The following is a 15,664-nucleotide window of genomic DNA, read 5'->3' on the forward strand; positions in this document are numbered from 1 at the left end:
GTGTATGAAGTATCAGGAAACAGAAACACAATCGGTTGCCGTTTTATTACTGCTGTAGGGCAAATTGTACATGCGAGACAATAAAGCTGTACTGAAAAGAACACTATTGCCAGATATAAGCTGTTCATGCAAAGAATTAGAAAGACTACAACATTATATAATTCAGAATATACACAGACAGTAGACTTACAGCCAAATTATGTGTGATTCCCCCCACTTCACCTCCAGAAAGGAGAATCGGGACAGGAGCAGTAGTTCATGGAAGACAAGAAAAGGAAAAAAGACGACAAAAGGAAAAGGGAAACCTCTCAGAAGGTGAGTGCAATCGCTCTTCACCATTGAAGGCTTCTTAATCTCTATTTAGAATTTTTGTGAGTTGTTGGTTTCATTCTCTCAACAGACCACGATCAAAATCGATGGTTGAGTACCTTCAGTTACCATCATACAGTACATACAGCTACAGATTTTCTGCTTGCCTACTTAAAACAATGTTTTTTGTGTACGGCTGGCAAATCAGAGAGAAGAGTGAGCTCTCACACGACACATTGGGTGTCCGATTTCAACGTTGTTCTTAATAAAATGGCAGAAAGTTGCCCTTTTTAAAAAGAAGATATTTATATATATCATTGCACACAACGGTTCCCCATTCCTAATTCTGAATTATAGTTTGCATTATATGCTCTTTTAATTTTCAGTTAATATTCAAAATATCACCACAGATTCCTAGATAAATGACTGAAAAAGAGAATGAATGGAATTAGGTTACTTGTTTACTATAAATTTGAAAATGTACACACCATAGGGTACCGTGAAAAGGCAATGAAGGCAGGTCTGAGAAGTTTACTTTGTGCATCAATGAAAAGTGAACTAGCCCTCAGGTCTAGATTTCCGAAGAACCAGAAATAAAACATGAACACCACAGAATCGTACCTCACATTAGTTATGAAAGTAACTACCAGTGCTATTATAAAAACGCAACAAGTCTGGACAACTGTGGGATCTTGAATAGATGATTTGTTGTTGGCACACATTGGCTGGAGTCCCCCGCCCCACTCTAACCACATCTTGGACTCTTTCCCATGTTTCTCAAGTTCTCTCCTGTCTGGCCTGTTTGCTTTAGCTAACTTTAATAAATAAAAAGTGGAAGTATTTATTGGATGAATGAAATTGACCACGTTCACAGTGGCTGTGTCTTTCGTAATGATTAATTAGTAGTTAATATGCTCTTTATCATGTCTGTTTCAGGTTGCAGAGCAAAAAAATAAAGGTAAGCAGCAGCAGAGTGATGTTTTTGTGTCTGACTTCACTGTTTAACTGGTATTTTCAGAAAGGTTCTCTCTTATACCTACTCTAAATCTGCTCTTTTCCTCTTTGGATTAGGAAAGGGAGTTTGCTGAGGTTATAAGTTAGTCTGTGCAATCACCAGTCCTGCTTGCTACATAAAGATAGATGTTAGATTCCCCTGTTTAACTTACATTGATTTGTTGCCTCGTATCTCTTTTCAATGTCATTCCCAAACCAAATTGGACAAAAATTATTACATTTCCTGGAAATTCACTATTACAGAATGATTTCATTTTAACTATGGCATCGGAGAGGGGATGTTTCTCTGGTGCAGAAATGCATGCACCATGATCGTTGGAAACATTTAGAGGTACCCCCATCTTTGACCAACAGCAGCTCTAGGATAGGCTTTCATGCAAGCAACATTTGACCTGTATCTGATTAGTGAAGCTGACTTGGCTGTTGGGGACTTTGTTACCCAAAATTCCATTGATGTTGCACTAAGTCCCTACTGCATCAGGGTACGCTATAGAAACGAACACAAAGAGCTGTGTGTGTATTCAACCCTCCACTCTTCTCTCTGCAATGCCAGACCTGACCAAGCCGGCATCAGCCCAGTCTCCAGTCACCCAGAGCAGCTCTGCCTCCCCCAGCCCTGGACCCACCCCGTCCGCCTCCCCCTCCCCGGCCACCGCCGCCCTCTCGCCTCCAACACAGGGCGGCAACAATGCTAAACGCCCGACAGTGGCCAACGGACAGCCCTCCACCACTGCCGGCTCTTCCTCCTCCTCTTCTGGAGGCGGTCTCGGCGGTGCCTCCAGTAACGGAAGTAACAGCGGTGTTGGTGGTGGACAGGTGCCTGGCGGTGGCCAGGTGCCTGCGCAGCAGCGCTACATGCCCAGAGAAGTGCCACCGCGATTCCGCTGCCAGCAGGACCACAAAGTGCTACTGAAGAGGGGCCAGCCGCCACTGTCCTCCATGCTGCTGGGAGGGGGAGGAGGTGTGGATGGCTCCAATCCAAACATGGCTGCATCCTCAGGTTAGTGTCTGGTCATGATTCAAGAGGTTGAGTTGTTCCAGAGTGGAGGATTACATTGATATGAATTAAGGCTGCAGCTAATGATTATTCAATATTGTGTTTTCTATTGATTTGTCACAAAACAATTTACTTCTGTTATCTAGATTCCAGTGCAGCCGTGTCCTCACTGGCCCTCACCTCATCATCAGTCGCTGCTTCTTCTACTACTTCTAATTATGCAAATTCCATGTGGGGGGTGAGCTCAGGCAGCCAGGCCTCCTCTCAGGGCAGGGAGAAGGTGATCGTCGACGGCAATGACCTGGAAGAGTGGCCTAGCATCGCCGGTGTTGACGTAGGAGGAGCCCCAGCGGCTGTGACAAGCGGCAGCAACAACGGAATGCCTGTGAACAGAAGCGTCAGTGCCTCTGCCAACCAATCCTCAGCAACTTCCTCGTTCTCTTTGCCCAATGAATGTATGCAGTCGTCCGGTGGGGTGGTGTGGGGCGGGCAGGCCGCCTCCCAGGATCATCATCTCGGAGGGGGGAGTCCGGCAGCCGCAGCGGGGCCACTGCTGCTGCAGCAGCAGCCTTCCTCACTTTCCAAAGTCCCCGCTGTGCCAGGGTGCCACGAAGCCAGTGGCCCCGTCGATGGCACTAGTGGGATTCCAGGTGCCAACTTCAACCCAAATGCCAACCCTTCGGCTTGGCCTTCCCTGGTGCAGCAAGATGGCTCTGTCACCACAGGGGAAGGAGGTCCAATATCTTCCCACCATCACCAGGGCGGCCCCGGGGGATCTTTGTCTGCCAACAACCCTGCCTCCTCCTCCCTGGGCCTCGAGCCGGGAACAGGGTTAGCGGCAGCGGTCGGGGTGCTGGGGGGTCACCCATCCTTATCTGTGAATCAATCAAACGCCCATCAGCACCAACTTCACCAAATGCAATCCAGAGACAGAGAGATGGGAGAAGTCGGGGGGGCGTGGGAGGGTGGAGTAGTCGGACCAAAAATGCCAGGGGGAGGGGAGGGTGGGGTCGGAGGTGCAGGAGTGGACTGTGGAGGAGAAGGAGTCGGTGGTGGGGGAGAGACCACCTCGTGGAGAGGCCAGCCTTCCTACCCTGCTGCCAATTCCAAAACGGGTGCCTCAAGGACTGATGGATGGGAGGCAGGAGGTGGTGGGGTAGGAGGATTTGGAACTGCTGAAGGGGACAACGGTACCTCTGGCTGGGGGTATCCAGGTCCTGGGAGTGGAAGTGCCGGTAATGCCTCCTGGGGTGGTGCTGGAAGCGCGGGGGTCACTAGTCAAACCACCGGGTTTTCTCAGGGAGGGTGGGGGTCATCAGGGGCAGGAGGTGAAAGGGCGTCGGGTGGAGACTGGGGTGGGAGTTCCAGTGTTGTGGCGGGAAGTAATCCAGTAGGGGAGGGGCTGGCTGGTGCTAGCAGCAGTAACAGCAGCAGTAGCGGAGGCAGCACCACTGGCAGTGGCAACCCCACCACCACCACCACCACCACCACCACTACTACCTCCGCCCCTAACATGGCTGCCACTGCAACCAGAGCTTGGGACAATCAGAAGGCTGAAGGAGACACGGGGGAGTGGGGCGGGGGGGGTGTTGCTGGAAGTCAGGGGGGAGGAGGCGCGGCAGGAAGAGGAGCAGGATCATCATCCAGCGGAGGAGCCAGTTCCAGGGCAGGAAACGGCAGCGGCCACCGTTTCCAACGTTCCAACCTCCCGCCGCCGCCCAATGCTGAAGCTGCCTTACAGGACCTGCTTAGCCGGCCTGACCTGGACCCCCGAGTTCTGTCCAACACCGGCTGGGGCCAGACCCAGATACGACAGAACACATCGTGGGACCTTGACACAGACAGAGGAGGAGGCAGGGGAAGTAAGTCGTCATCAGCTTCGTCCAAACACCCACCGTCTTCTCACGGTTCGTCTCAGTATTCCGGTGCTCCTGGCAACCCGAGCACAGATCCGATGGGCCCAGGGGCCATCAATCCTTCCCTGGTCCCCTCCCCATCAGCTGGGGGTTCCAGAGACGGTTGGGAAAGCAGCAACAGTAGCAGTAGTGGGGCCTCTCTGTCTGGGAGGGGCCCACCGCCTTCAGGCTCCAACATGAGAAATCCTGGCGTCTCACAATCTGGGTCAATGACCACTGGAGCTGGTATGGGAGCAGGAGGGGGACAGGGACATACCCAGCAGGGGAAGGCTACAGGTTGGGGTGGAAATGGTGGGGCAGGGACTGTGGCCGGGGAAAGCCAAGGTTCAAAAGGATGGGGGAACGAGGAGTGGCGAAGCAATAGAGCAGGAAATGGAGGAGGTTGGGGGGATGCTGGACAACAGGGTAACCCAGCACGTGGAAGTGTTGGGGGTGGAAGCGGTGGAAGCTGGGGAGCGAGTCAAGAGGAGAAAGGGAGTTCGGGGTGGAAGGAGATGGGAAGAGACAGTGCAGGACCAGGTCCTGCAGGAGGTGGAAGAGGCTGGGGGTCAGGGCAGAGGGGTGGGGGTGGGGGAGGCGGTGACTGGGGTGAGCGAGAGCCCAAATCAAATAGTGGAGGAGGTGGAGGATGGGGTGATGAGAGGAAAGGAGGAGGAAACTCGGGTGGGAATTCGGACGTGGGTACGTGGGGGAGCTGGGACGAAACAGGTCCTCGACGTACCTGGGGAGCCGGAGGCACAGGGGGAGGAGGAGGGGGTGGGGTGGGGGGAGTTGGGGATACAGAGGGGTCCAAACCACATCAGAGTTGGACTGGAGGGAATGCTGGCGCAGGGGGAAACAAAATGCAACAGATGCCAAACAGCCAGCCGGGCTCAATCAAAGGCCCGCAGGCACCACTGCAACAGCAACAATCACAGCCCAGCAATCAGCAGCAAATGCCGGACCAAGGGGCTATGCAAGGGAGCTGGGGACGGCAGCAGCCTGCCTCCCAAGCCCAGAATCAGAACCAAAGCTCAGGCTGGACCTCCGGGCCCACCCCCGGAGGAGGAGGAGGAGGAGGAGGAGGAGGGGGAGGTGGTTGTAGCGGATCAGATGCGAGCGGTTGGGAAGAACCCTCACCGCAGTCCATAAGCAGAAAGAATGAGATTGATGATGGAACGTCAGCGTGGGGAGACCCAACTAATTACAGCAACAAGCAGGTAAACTTGTGGGATAAGAACGGCGCCCCCGCCGGCCAACAGACGCCAGCGCAAAGCCAGCAAGGAATCCAGCAAGGACAGGCACCACCACCACCACCACCACCACCACCACCGCAGCAACAACAGCAACACCAACAACCGCAGCAGCACCACCAACAACAACAGCACCAACAACAACAGCACCAACAACAACAGCACCAACAACAGCAGCACCAACAGCAGCAGCAGCACCACCAACAGCAGCAGCAACAGCATGGGCCTCCAGTTCAGCAACAGCCCAGTAGACAGTCATCAGTTCTTGTGGGGAACAGGGACATTAACACTGGGAAAGCATCGGCTATGGGTAAGGGAAAACTTTGTGTACATTAATTTGAACTTGAAAGCAGCTACAGACTGGGTGGGTATGGGTATGTTAATGTAGTTAAATCTAGAATAAACTTAAGTTCTTAAAGGAAGCACTTTTCACCTAGAATAGATTATTCTGTACTACACGGCAACATGCTATCCGCTCTATTGCTGGTTGCTTAGGTTAGAACCCGCCACAGTGGTGTCCAACTAGAACTTAAACCAAGATGCTTCACCCTCTGCCTTGAGCAGACCTTTATTATTGCGAATGCAATGAGCCATTACTATGTAACCCAGGCAGAACTGTCTGTCTGTCTGTATGTGTCACGCTGTGACACCACCCACCCGCCACCAGAGGGTGCAGCTGTATCACACACACACAAAAACACACACACACAGTAGAAAACCCTTTAAAAAAAGAAAACTTAAAAATAATAATAACTTAAAAAAAAGTAACGCATGGTTCCTTGTGGAAACGCAACTCAGTCTGCATTCTCCATGGTTACATGCAGGTTCATCTGGCTGGGGCGCAACCTCTCCCACCAGTCCCACCAACACCAACACTATGGTGGACAATGGGACAGCAGCCTGGGGAAAGTCCACCGAGACACCACCTACCAGCTGGGGAGATCCCGATGAAGCTGCAGGGAAGCCCTCAGGTTGGGGGAACCCGTCTCCCAATCCCATAAAATCTGGTGAGAATTTTGTAGGTTGAGCTTTTCCTTTTGTTGGATCAACTTCTAAACATGAATCAATAAAGTTTATTTTATTGGGAGCCCTGTAAACATAATTATTGACACTGTGGATACAGGCTTGAGTGGTCACCCCAGCGTGGCGGTGTTATGGTGAAATTGCTGTGTAGACATCACATAACCTCAGTGTCCGAACGTAAATCATTGCGCTTTGTTTGTTAGCAGAGTTCAACCTAGCTGTATTTAGGCCACATAATTAAAGACATCTGTGTAATAGGGCTGGGCGATATGACGATATATATCGTATTTTCGATAGAAAATGTCTATCACGAAAAAAAAGCTATATCGCTTATATCGCCATTTCGCTTTACGGCAGTATTTTACGTCACAGCGCTTATATACGGCATGCCCAGCAGCCCACCGCGCGCACTGAAAACAGTGAGCCAACACCTTTCGGATGTCTTTATTATATACTCTAAGGCCAACACGACCACAACACAAGCCGAGGTGGTGCTTGCACCTAAAAGAGGGGCAACGTCTTCCATTGTATGGATATGGAAGTGGTTTTGATTACATGAAGGGAGATGATGGGCGCGTTCGGAAATGCGCCCTGAACGCACTGGTGTGCTCTCTTGTCGTTCGTTTATTCAGTGCACTCAGTGCGTTGTCGTTCGAAAATCCAGTGCGCTGCACACCGGGTGTGCCGAGTGCACGCACTGAGCAACCCTACCCTGAGGGTAGGGTTGCTCAGTGTGAATGGTGTGTTGTAACTGGTCGTTCGTAAATAAGGCACACTGAACGCACTCTGTGACGTCACCGCCCACCACACTCAACAAACTGACCACATTCCCGGTGCGCATAGCCGAACGCGCCCGATGGCTGACGAGATTCAGAGCGGTGTAAGGGGCACGTTCGGAAATACCACACCGGAGCGAACTCATCTATCAGTTTGCATTGCACAGTGCGCCTAGTGCGCTATTTCCGAACGCGCCCAGTAACCGGTCATTCACTGTTATAAATGCAGGTTTCATGTTGGGTCAAATTGATAAATTGCGTGAGCTACGCATGTTTTACACAGTTGAACAATAAGCTTGTCCGTCGTCGGGTGCACTGCAAACTTCTTCCAAGACGAAGACGTTCCTCTTACCTGTGCAGTCCTCCTGCTGCGTGTCTCTTGTTTTATTGTTCCAAATAAATTATTCCATTTGAAAAGTCCTTAATTCAGCAACAGCTTACAACAACAACACAAGACGCTGACTTTGTTGTGATCATCAAAAAAAAGGAAAAGAAAAAGCCCCACTCGTCCCAGACTCCCATCTGGGCATGGAGAGTTGACGACAAGATCGCGTTCTCTCTCACTCTCTCTCACTCTATCGCCTGTAGTCAATTAAACATCGTTAAGCTGCCCAACGTCTTTAACAAACTAAACTATAACTACAACAGAACATGTTGATTCCCTATACAGAGCTTAAATGAACTGAAACAACTGTAGTGACAAACTGTGACATGAGATATTTATTTTTTCCTTAAGCCAATGTAATGCAGACACAGGCCTGTACTTCTGTGTTGAATGGCAACGTCTTATTTCTTTCTTTTTTCTTTTTAATTGTCATAATAATAATTATTATTAATAATACTAATAAAACTTTATTTGTATAGCACCTTTCATGACATGAAATGCAGCTCTCAAAGTGCTTTACAGAGCAATGGAGAAAAAAAGAAAAGCAAGGCAACGACATTAAAAAACAAGCAGTGATGCAATACAGTGAGGACATGAATAACAAAAAATAAAAGATCAATTAAAAGCAATGTTGTAGAAGTGGGTCTTGAGCTGTGCTTTAAAAATGTCTACAGAGGCTGAACAATTGAGTTCAGCCTCTAATTATTATTATATACATTTTATTTTGTAATATTTTTGTACTTGCTTTGGGCCTGTCTGTGCATGGGAAGGGCATCAGTATTATATTCATATAAGTAGACTGGATAATGTGAATTTAATTGTTTTTTGAGTGGTGCAACCATTATAGACAGCTATGTGTGTCCCTGTCCCTGTATCCGAGCACGGAAATAGCATAACTATTGTCACCACCAAGTGTCACTGTTGTGCAGCCTAACACAGACAGAGGCCAGGGAGGAGAGCTTGTACAGTACAGTACAGTACAGTACAGTACAGTACAGTACAGTACAGTACAGCCCAAGTACAGTAAAGTACTCGACCTGAACAAAAATCAATTCTTTTAGATAAAAAAATAGGTATCGTAAAAAATATGCTATATCGTGAGTATATCGTTATCGTGATAAAATAAATTCTATATCGTGATATGAGATTTTGTCATATCGCCCAGCCCTACTGTGTAAGCTATGTGAAGTGGTTTATTTCGGCAGGTTTCCAATGCAGCTACTCCCAAATATGAAGTATTTAGGCATTTAGCAGACGCTCTTTTATTATTATTACTTTATTTTAATTAAAGCGAACAAACCAACCAAGGGTTTGATCAAGACAAATACAAATAACAGGCATAATAGGTGTATTAACCAGTGTTTTTTACAAAGGTACAAAGTCTATGCAAGATGGCTGGGGTGAGAATGAGGCCTCCATGGCAGCCTCCCGTCACTCGAGCTGGGAGGAGGAGGAAGAAGGAGGAGGAGGTGGGATGTGGAACAACGCTGGATCCCAGGGAAGCAGCTCGTCTTGGGGTCAGGGCAGCAATGGAGGCTGGGGACAGGGCCAAGTTGGGAAGAAGACCAGCAGCAAGGTGGGTGCCATCTGAGACATTAATGACATTAATTTAGCTTGGGTTGGGTTGCATGTCTCCAAATTGTCTTCTGGTCTCTTGTTTAATCAAGGAACGTTTTACATGGTCACTAATGCCCTGACTACTGGGTAAAATTCGATTGAAGAATCTACATGCATATAGCATTAGTAGTGAAATTATGGCAGTAACATGGGTTTACAAGTATGATTTCACTAGTAATAACTTCCTATATTTTGCCTTGGAACCTCACGGTTTACGGCTGTTTTAAGACGTGAACATTGAGCCAAAAAGATATTTATCCCCAAATAAAGATTTCCAATTTAAATCTTCACTTTAGCCAATAATTCAAACCTTTCTTATTAGGTCATGGCGATATCTATCACAATGTATGCATTTTAAATAGTATTTATCACCCTGGAGTTAGCTTAGCATCAGTTATTTCCCACACACGATGAAGATTGGCGGTGGTGCTGAGACCTATCTAGTCTCAATGCCTGAGACTATGATAGTCTACTGACTATCGTCAAACCTGTTTTAGCCATTGGTTGTTACTGTTCTATTCTCTTATTTTACCATTTTGTTTGTATCCTTGGGTGTTTTGGGCAGTTTTAAATACGGTAATATATATGATTAATAATACGATTATAGCCAGAGTATTACTGTGGAAAATTCATACATGTGAGATTTCTTCCTTGAAACAAATGTCTCATTTTGTGCCAGGGTCTTCCGAAGCCTGGTGGAGGAGACTCCTGGATGAATCCCATCAACAGGCAGTTTTCCAACATGGGGCTACTGGTAAGACGTCTCATCAAGGCTGACGTAAATGTCTAATGTATGTACTATTGGCATCCTAATTATCTACGATTAGTCGATTAGGTGATTCTCATGTTAGCCTTTTGTGTTGGACAGGGGGACGATTCCAGCAGCAGGAATATGGACATGGCCCCGGGCCTCCAGGATAAGAAGATGGAGGGAGATAAGAGAGGGATGGGCATGAATGACTACAACGGAGACATGAGAAAAGGGGGGAGAGGAGGTAGCTTGCCCTATCGCTCACCTGGTTCCAAAGAGGCGGGGTCTGGGGACGCTGCATCTTACTATGACAAGGTACTGGCCGGCTACCATCTATGGGTACTCTTTCCTGTCTGTGAGGTTACTCCTCTCTTGTCTACTTAACTCTGTTGTCTTCTATCTCCCTTTCCTTTTCATTTCTCCTACTTTTGCCTTTGTTTTCCTTCTTGGTCGACCCTATGTGTCCTCTCCACATCCTCCCCTCCCTTCCCCTCCTTTACATTGGGCAAATGCCATCGCCTGTTGGCGTGGACAGACCTTGTCTTTCACCAATCAGGATGGGTTCTTTGGGGAGGAGGGTCCTTGCTCTCTGTACTCTCCACCCACTCTCTACAAGTCCCACCCCCTCTTCAACCACACTATCCCCTTTAGACAAGTAAGATGTTGCTCGTTTGTCATTCCACCGCTAACCCCACTAGAAAAGTTATTGGAGATCTCATTCTTTGTCTCGTAATGTCATATGTACTGTATGTACTTCCTGTGTCAACATGTTTGTTTGTTGTAGTTGTGTACGTGTGCTTTGCATATATCTTTGTATTCTGTTGCTCTTTCGTTACTTCATGTTTTTTTAAACTGTCTTCTTCCCCCCTACCTCTGGTTTTAGGGCGGTCACAACATGTTTGGAAGCAGCAGCGGGATGGCTCAGTCAAGACACCAGCCAACTGTTCCACCCATAAACCCTTCCCCAGGGATACGAGCGCAAGTGCCTCATCAGTTCCTGTCACCACAGGTGATGTACCAAAGCTATTGCGTTCTTTCTTCCGATTTTCCTACCGAGTTCCATCCATAACGGTCAGAATTGCCTTTGTGCAGTGTTTTTGTGATCGTTGCTAATCTTCCCTTTTTACATAATCTATACTATAATTCAGTGGTTTTCAACCCGTTTCATATCGTGGCCCATTATTCAGCATTAGAGTCATGGACCATCATTTGATTGATGAGATTTATAGCCTCTCAGACCCAAAACGTAAAATGTGTTGTAGTCGTTAGATATGTAATTCCATGCTGTATTGATGTTGGTACCATAGGAGAGAGAGCAGGCAAATGATCAAAATAACAATTCTTCTACATTCTAAGTAATGCAGATGTTTAACAATTAGTACAACTCTTGAGAGTGTGAAATGAAACCAAATATACTCGTTTACACTCAAGAGGTAAAGATCTAAAAGGATCCATTGGTTACCAACGCTCCATTTAGCTGGGGAGCAGCTGGAACCACCTCAAGGCCCACTCGTGGTCTTCTGGTTCCTTGAAAACCACTGCTATAATTCACAGAATCTGTGTGTGTGTGTGTGTGTGGGTCACTCTGTCCGACCGTTAAGTCTCAAACTTGGCGTGTGACCGTGTGTGTCTCATAAAACCCTGAGGTTTGTCCCGTTGAATGGCAATTTAAATTGGACGGACTAAGAATTTCTGAGAATCTGTCAGCCTATGCCTGGTTTCTTAGAAAGACACACAAATTATCTTTGTTTATATGCATCAGTTTCCCTGATAGGCCAACCCAAACTGCCGGCTTCATGGAAATGGTGCATTTTTAAATGTTAAATGGAAGTGCATTTTTATATAGCACCTTTATCCAGCGCTTTACAGACATTGTGCATTACATTCACCCATTCACACACCGATGCCGGAGGAAACCATGCAAGGCACCAACCTGCACATCGGGAGCAATTAGGGGTTCAGAGTCTTGCTCAAGGACACTTCGACACTAACTCTGGGGGAGCCCGGGTTCGAACTGGGAACCTTGCGGTTCCTATTCAGTCACTCTACAATTGATAGATTGGCAGCCAGTATATATCCATTTGCTAACCCTTTAATGTTTGTGCTGCATAGCCAATATAATATTGTTTTCCATTTTGATTCTGTTTAGTTTTTACCTCCTTTTTTGTAGATGAACATTATCAAAAAGTGCATCGGTTCCCAACTTACATAGCCCCAAGTAGGGCATCCTAGTTATAATATGAGTGTAGTACTATACTTTTTTTTTAACCCAATAGTTTACCCCTATTGCTTTCTAAACTAAGACAATTAGCCGTTCGCTAAGTGCCACCCAAACCCTGGGTTTGGGTGGCTTACTAAGTAAGGATCCTGGTCAAGCTTTCAATGCGGGTCAAAATGGTTAAGCTTTTGTTTAGTTTATGTGCTAAAAGATTGACTTTGAGAGCTGTTTCCCCGTTACAATGGAAGTTACAATGAGAGCCTATTTTTTATTCTAATATTTACTATTAAAGGTATATTCAGTTATTTCACTTAATTCAAATATCACTTATTTTTTTGTTTTGTTGTGATAATCCTCCCTACTATAGTGTGCTGACCATATAAGGAGTTCCTCCCTGTCCCCAGTTAACCCCTGGGGGTCAAAAAACCTTAGGTTTCGTTTTTGACTCTCTATCCTGATTGGACGAAAGGCTGGGTCCCACAGCCAAAAACGAAACCTAAGGTTTTTTGAGTGAAATCACTGAATATACCTTTAAACTGCACAATGGAGCAAAATAATTCATGGAATGGACTAGTTTGCTCATAACAAGGTAAGAAAACAAACCCTCTTTCTGAGGTCCACACATGCTACAGCAAATATATGTATTGACACTGCTTAACCATTTTGACCCGCATTGAAGCTTGACCAGGATCCTTACTTAGTAACCGTCGCTAACGTGGTATTGGCCAAGAATGGGCATGGGTGGGACTTAGCGAACGGCTGTTTCTGTGAAACGCATGTTGCGATCGATTTCACTCACTCACTACAACAGCCGGACAGCCAGTTGTTAATGTCAGCTAACACAGTTGATTGAAATAAGAACCCTCCACTATGGAGAGGAAATCAAAGGGAATCAATAAAGCGCTTTGTGAGACAGATTCATACTGGCGTGTTCCCTGCGGTTACAGCAGAGGTATTCTGTGTTCCCATAGTGCTGGGCGTGTTCCGCCATTTGTTGTAGAGCTACACAATATATCGCAGTCAAAATCGTACTATTATCTTGTGTAGTGTACATGTTGCAAGAGGCTGAATGTTTCTTGAATGAAAATATTCTAGACAAAGTATTGTGCCACTGCACTTAATTTCAGGCCTGAGGAAATCGTGCATTACTAGAATCTCTCGCGCCTGCGGCTCGCTCAAGTCTGAATGCCACGCAGTCCGTGTTGTTGTTTCTCCGTGCCACACCTGTGTGTCGCGCTACTATCAGAGTGCGTGTCTTTGGCCACTGACGTGTGTTTTCCGTGCTGGGCAGGTTGTGTGTTGTTGTTCGGAGGTGTTGTTTCTCCATGAATATCGTGTGTCCGCTGCCACGTGTTTTCCGTGCTGGGAAGGTTGTGTGTTGTTGTTGTTCCGTGTTGTTTCTACGTGAATGTCGTCTGTCCGGCTATCCGTGTATATTCTCGGGCCAGCACATCACAGAAAGGGAAACCACAGCACTTCATGTGTCACCAGTCTATGACTTGCCAAACTGAACTGCAGCCGAAGTGTGCGCACACAACTTGTTACCAGCTCAAATGTGTATATATAGCTATACAAACTGAGCCTGTTACCATCACCCTTTTCCCAGAGTTTTGGAGGAAAACGAATGTGCAGAGAGAAATGGCAATAGGATTATTTTGTTATTAATTTGTCTGTGTGGGTTCAGGTGCCAGGGTCCATGCTGAAGCAGATGCCCCCTCCCAGCGGGAGCGTGGGGAGTGTCGGGGGAGTAGGCGGGGTGGCGGGTGTCGGAGGAGGTGTGTTCCCCCCGCAGCTGTCCCCCCAGCACATTGCTATGCTCAGCAGCATCTATCCACCACACATCCAGTTCCAGCTGGTGAGTTGCTGCCTGGGAATTTCACCAGCACTCGCTATCTGTTAGCCGCTTGCTTTATTTATTTCTTTTCCCACGCCTACCAAGGAAAAATGAGTGAAAGTAAAGGTCACCTCCGAAGATAAATATTTTGCCAACTCAAGAAGTTAGAATCTATCCTTATACCCTTTACATCTCCCCCCCCCCCATTTTTCCACATATGTGGACTATTATTCAAAGCATGTCAACTTCTGGTGTGCATAAAAGTCATTCTTCTCTGTCATGCCCCCCCCCCCCCCTTTTCATCCCTTTCCCCTTCTCTCTCTCTCCTTTCCTCCTTTCTTTCCTTCCCTCTGTCTTTCTCTTTAGGCCTGTCAGCTTCTTCTACAGCAGCAGCAGCAGCAGCAACAGCCTCAACAGCAGCAGCAGCAGCAGCTGCTGCAGAACCAGAGGAAGTTTGCCCCGAATGTACGCCAGCAGGCTGACCCACAGCAGGTGAACATGCGCACACACACACGCACACACGCACACGCACACACGCACACGCACACGCACACACGCACACGCACACGCACACGCACACGCACACACACACACACACAGTCACACACGGTAATGGAACGCGATTACAATTTTCCAAACACTTACCCTTAGAATTGGTGCAGCACTAGTGCAGTATCGAGCACAAAACAAAACTGTAATTGTATACCGCGTGTGTGTATTATCGCAGAACCTCTTACTAACAGAGTTTGTGATTGTCATTGTGGTCTTTTCATGCCCTCAGCTGGCTAGGATCATGGCAGTGCTCCAGCAGCAGAGGCAGCAGCAGCAGCTGGGGGCTGTTGGAGGAGGAGCCGGGGGCTCTAAACTCTCCCCGTCCCACCTGGGTGGAGGAGTCGGGGTACAAAAACTGCCCGGGGCCGACTCACTGCCCCACCCTGGCCTAGGGAGCTCTGTGGCCGACCTGCACCAGAAAACACACTTGGGCTACTCTGGTGAGTCTTAAGAACACTGGTCACCCGTCAGGTTCCATGACTAAATACAAGATTTCCTTAATTTCTCCCATTCATGCCAGTATCACAAAAGTGCTAGAAAATACTCCTCAAGACTAATTATATTGGGCTATATTATGCACACAAAATAACTCTTCCTACTTCCGGCCGCTTCCCTACTTCCTTGTGTTACTGATGATACAAATGAAGGCTCTGTTCCATTTAGTGTGCATTGGTTCTCAAACTTTTTAATTTCAAGGACTCCAATAACTCTTGAGAGTGTATAAATAGAACAAATTTGGTTCCATTTGTACTCTGTGTTACACACCCGTACTGTAACGGTTTGTTATAGATCATGGATCTGGGGTGCCAGCCAGGCAGTTGTATCCTGACAAAATGTTAGTTAAATAGGGTAACCGTTGCATAAGGCTGTGCAGCATACCGTGGTCCGCACCACACTGCACACCCTGTAGAGTCACTTGTAAACACAATAAACACAGACATGGTAGAGTTGCAGTTAATAAGTTGTATAATGAAATGTTCACAGCACATAGGTTCACAGTTCACAGTTCAGTATTCAGTTCCAGCTTATATCCAGCCCTT

At 47.4% G+C, this 15,664-nt stretch overlaps 1 protein-coding gene across 3 annotated transcripts in view; it reads left to right on the forward strand.

The window, feature by feature from the left end:
- Positions 1-15,664, forward strand: part of tnrc6ba (trinucleotide repeat containing adaptor 6Ba) — a 28,684-nt gene that overhangs the window by 1,802 nt on the left and 11,218 nt on the right. Inside the window, exons 2-14 of one of the 3 annotated variants that reach the window (XM_083788202.1) lie at positions 229-315; positions 1,246-1,267; positions 1,877-2,323; positions 2,467-5,778; positions 6,293-6,475; positions 9,026-9,228; positions 9,949-10,023; positions 10,138-10,335; positions 10,556-10,675; positions 10,904-11,029; positions 13,923-14,093; positions 14,439-14,564; positions 14,854-15,064. In XM_083788202.1, the coding sequence (XP_083644328.1) occupies positions 259-315; positions 1,246-1,267; positions 1,877-2,323; positions 2,467-5,778; positions 6,293-6,475; positions 9,026-9,228; positions 9,949-10,023; positions 10,138-10,335; positions 10,556-10,675; positions 10,904-11,029; positions 13,923-14,093; positions 14,439-14,564; positions 14,854-15,064 (5,251 nt within the window). In that variant the 5' untranslated portion in view covers positions 229-258. The remainder of the gene's footprint in view (positions 1-228; positions 316-1,245; positions 1,268-1,876; positions 2,324-2,466; positions 5,779-6,292; positions 6,476-9,025; positions 9,229-9,948; positions 10,024-10,137; positions 10,336-10,555; positions 10,676-10,903; positions 11,030-13,922; positions 14,094-14,438; positions 14,565-14,853; positions 15,065-15,664) is intronic. The other 2 variants (XM_083788203.1, XM_083788204.1) reach the window with 2 other exon arrangements.

The sequence above is a fragment of the Protomyctophum parallelum genome (assembly GCF_964188405.1).
Source record: "Protomyctophum parallelum genome assembly, chromosome: 17".
NCBI lineage: Eukaryota > Metazoa > Chordata > Actinopteri > Myctophiformes > Myctophidae > Protomyctophum > Protomyctophum parallelum.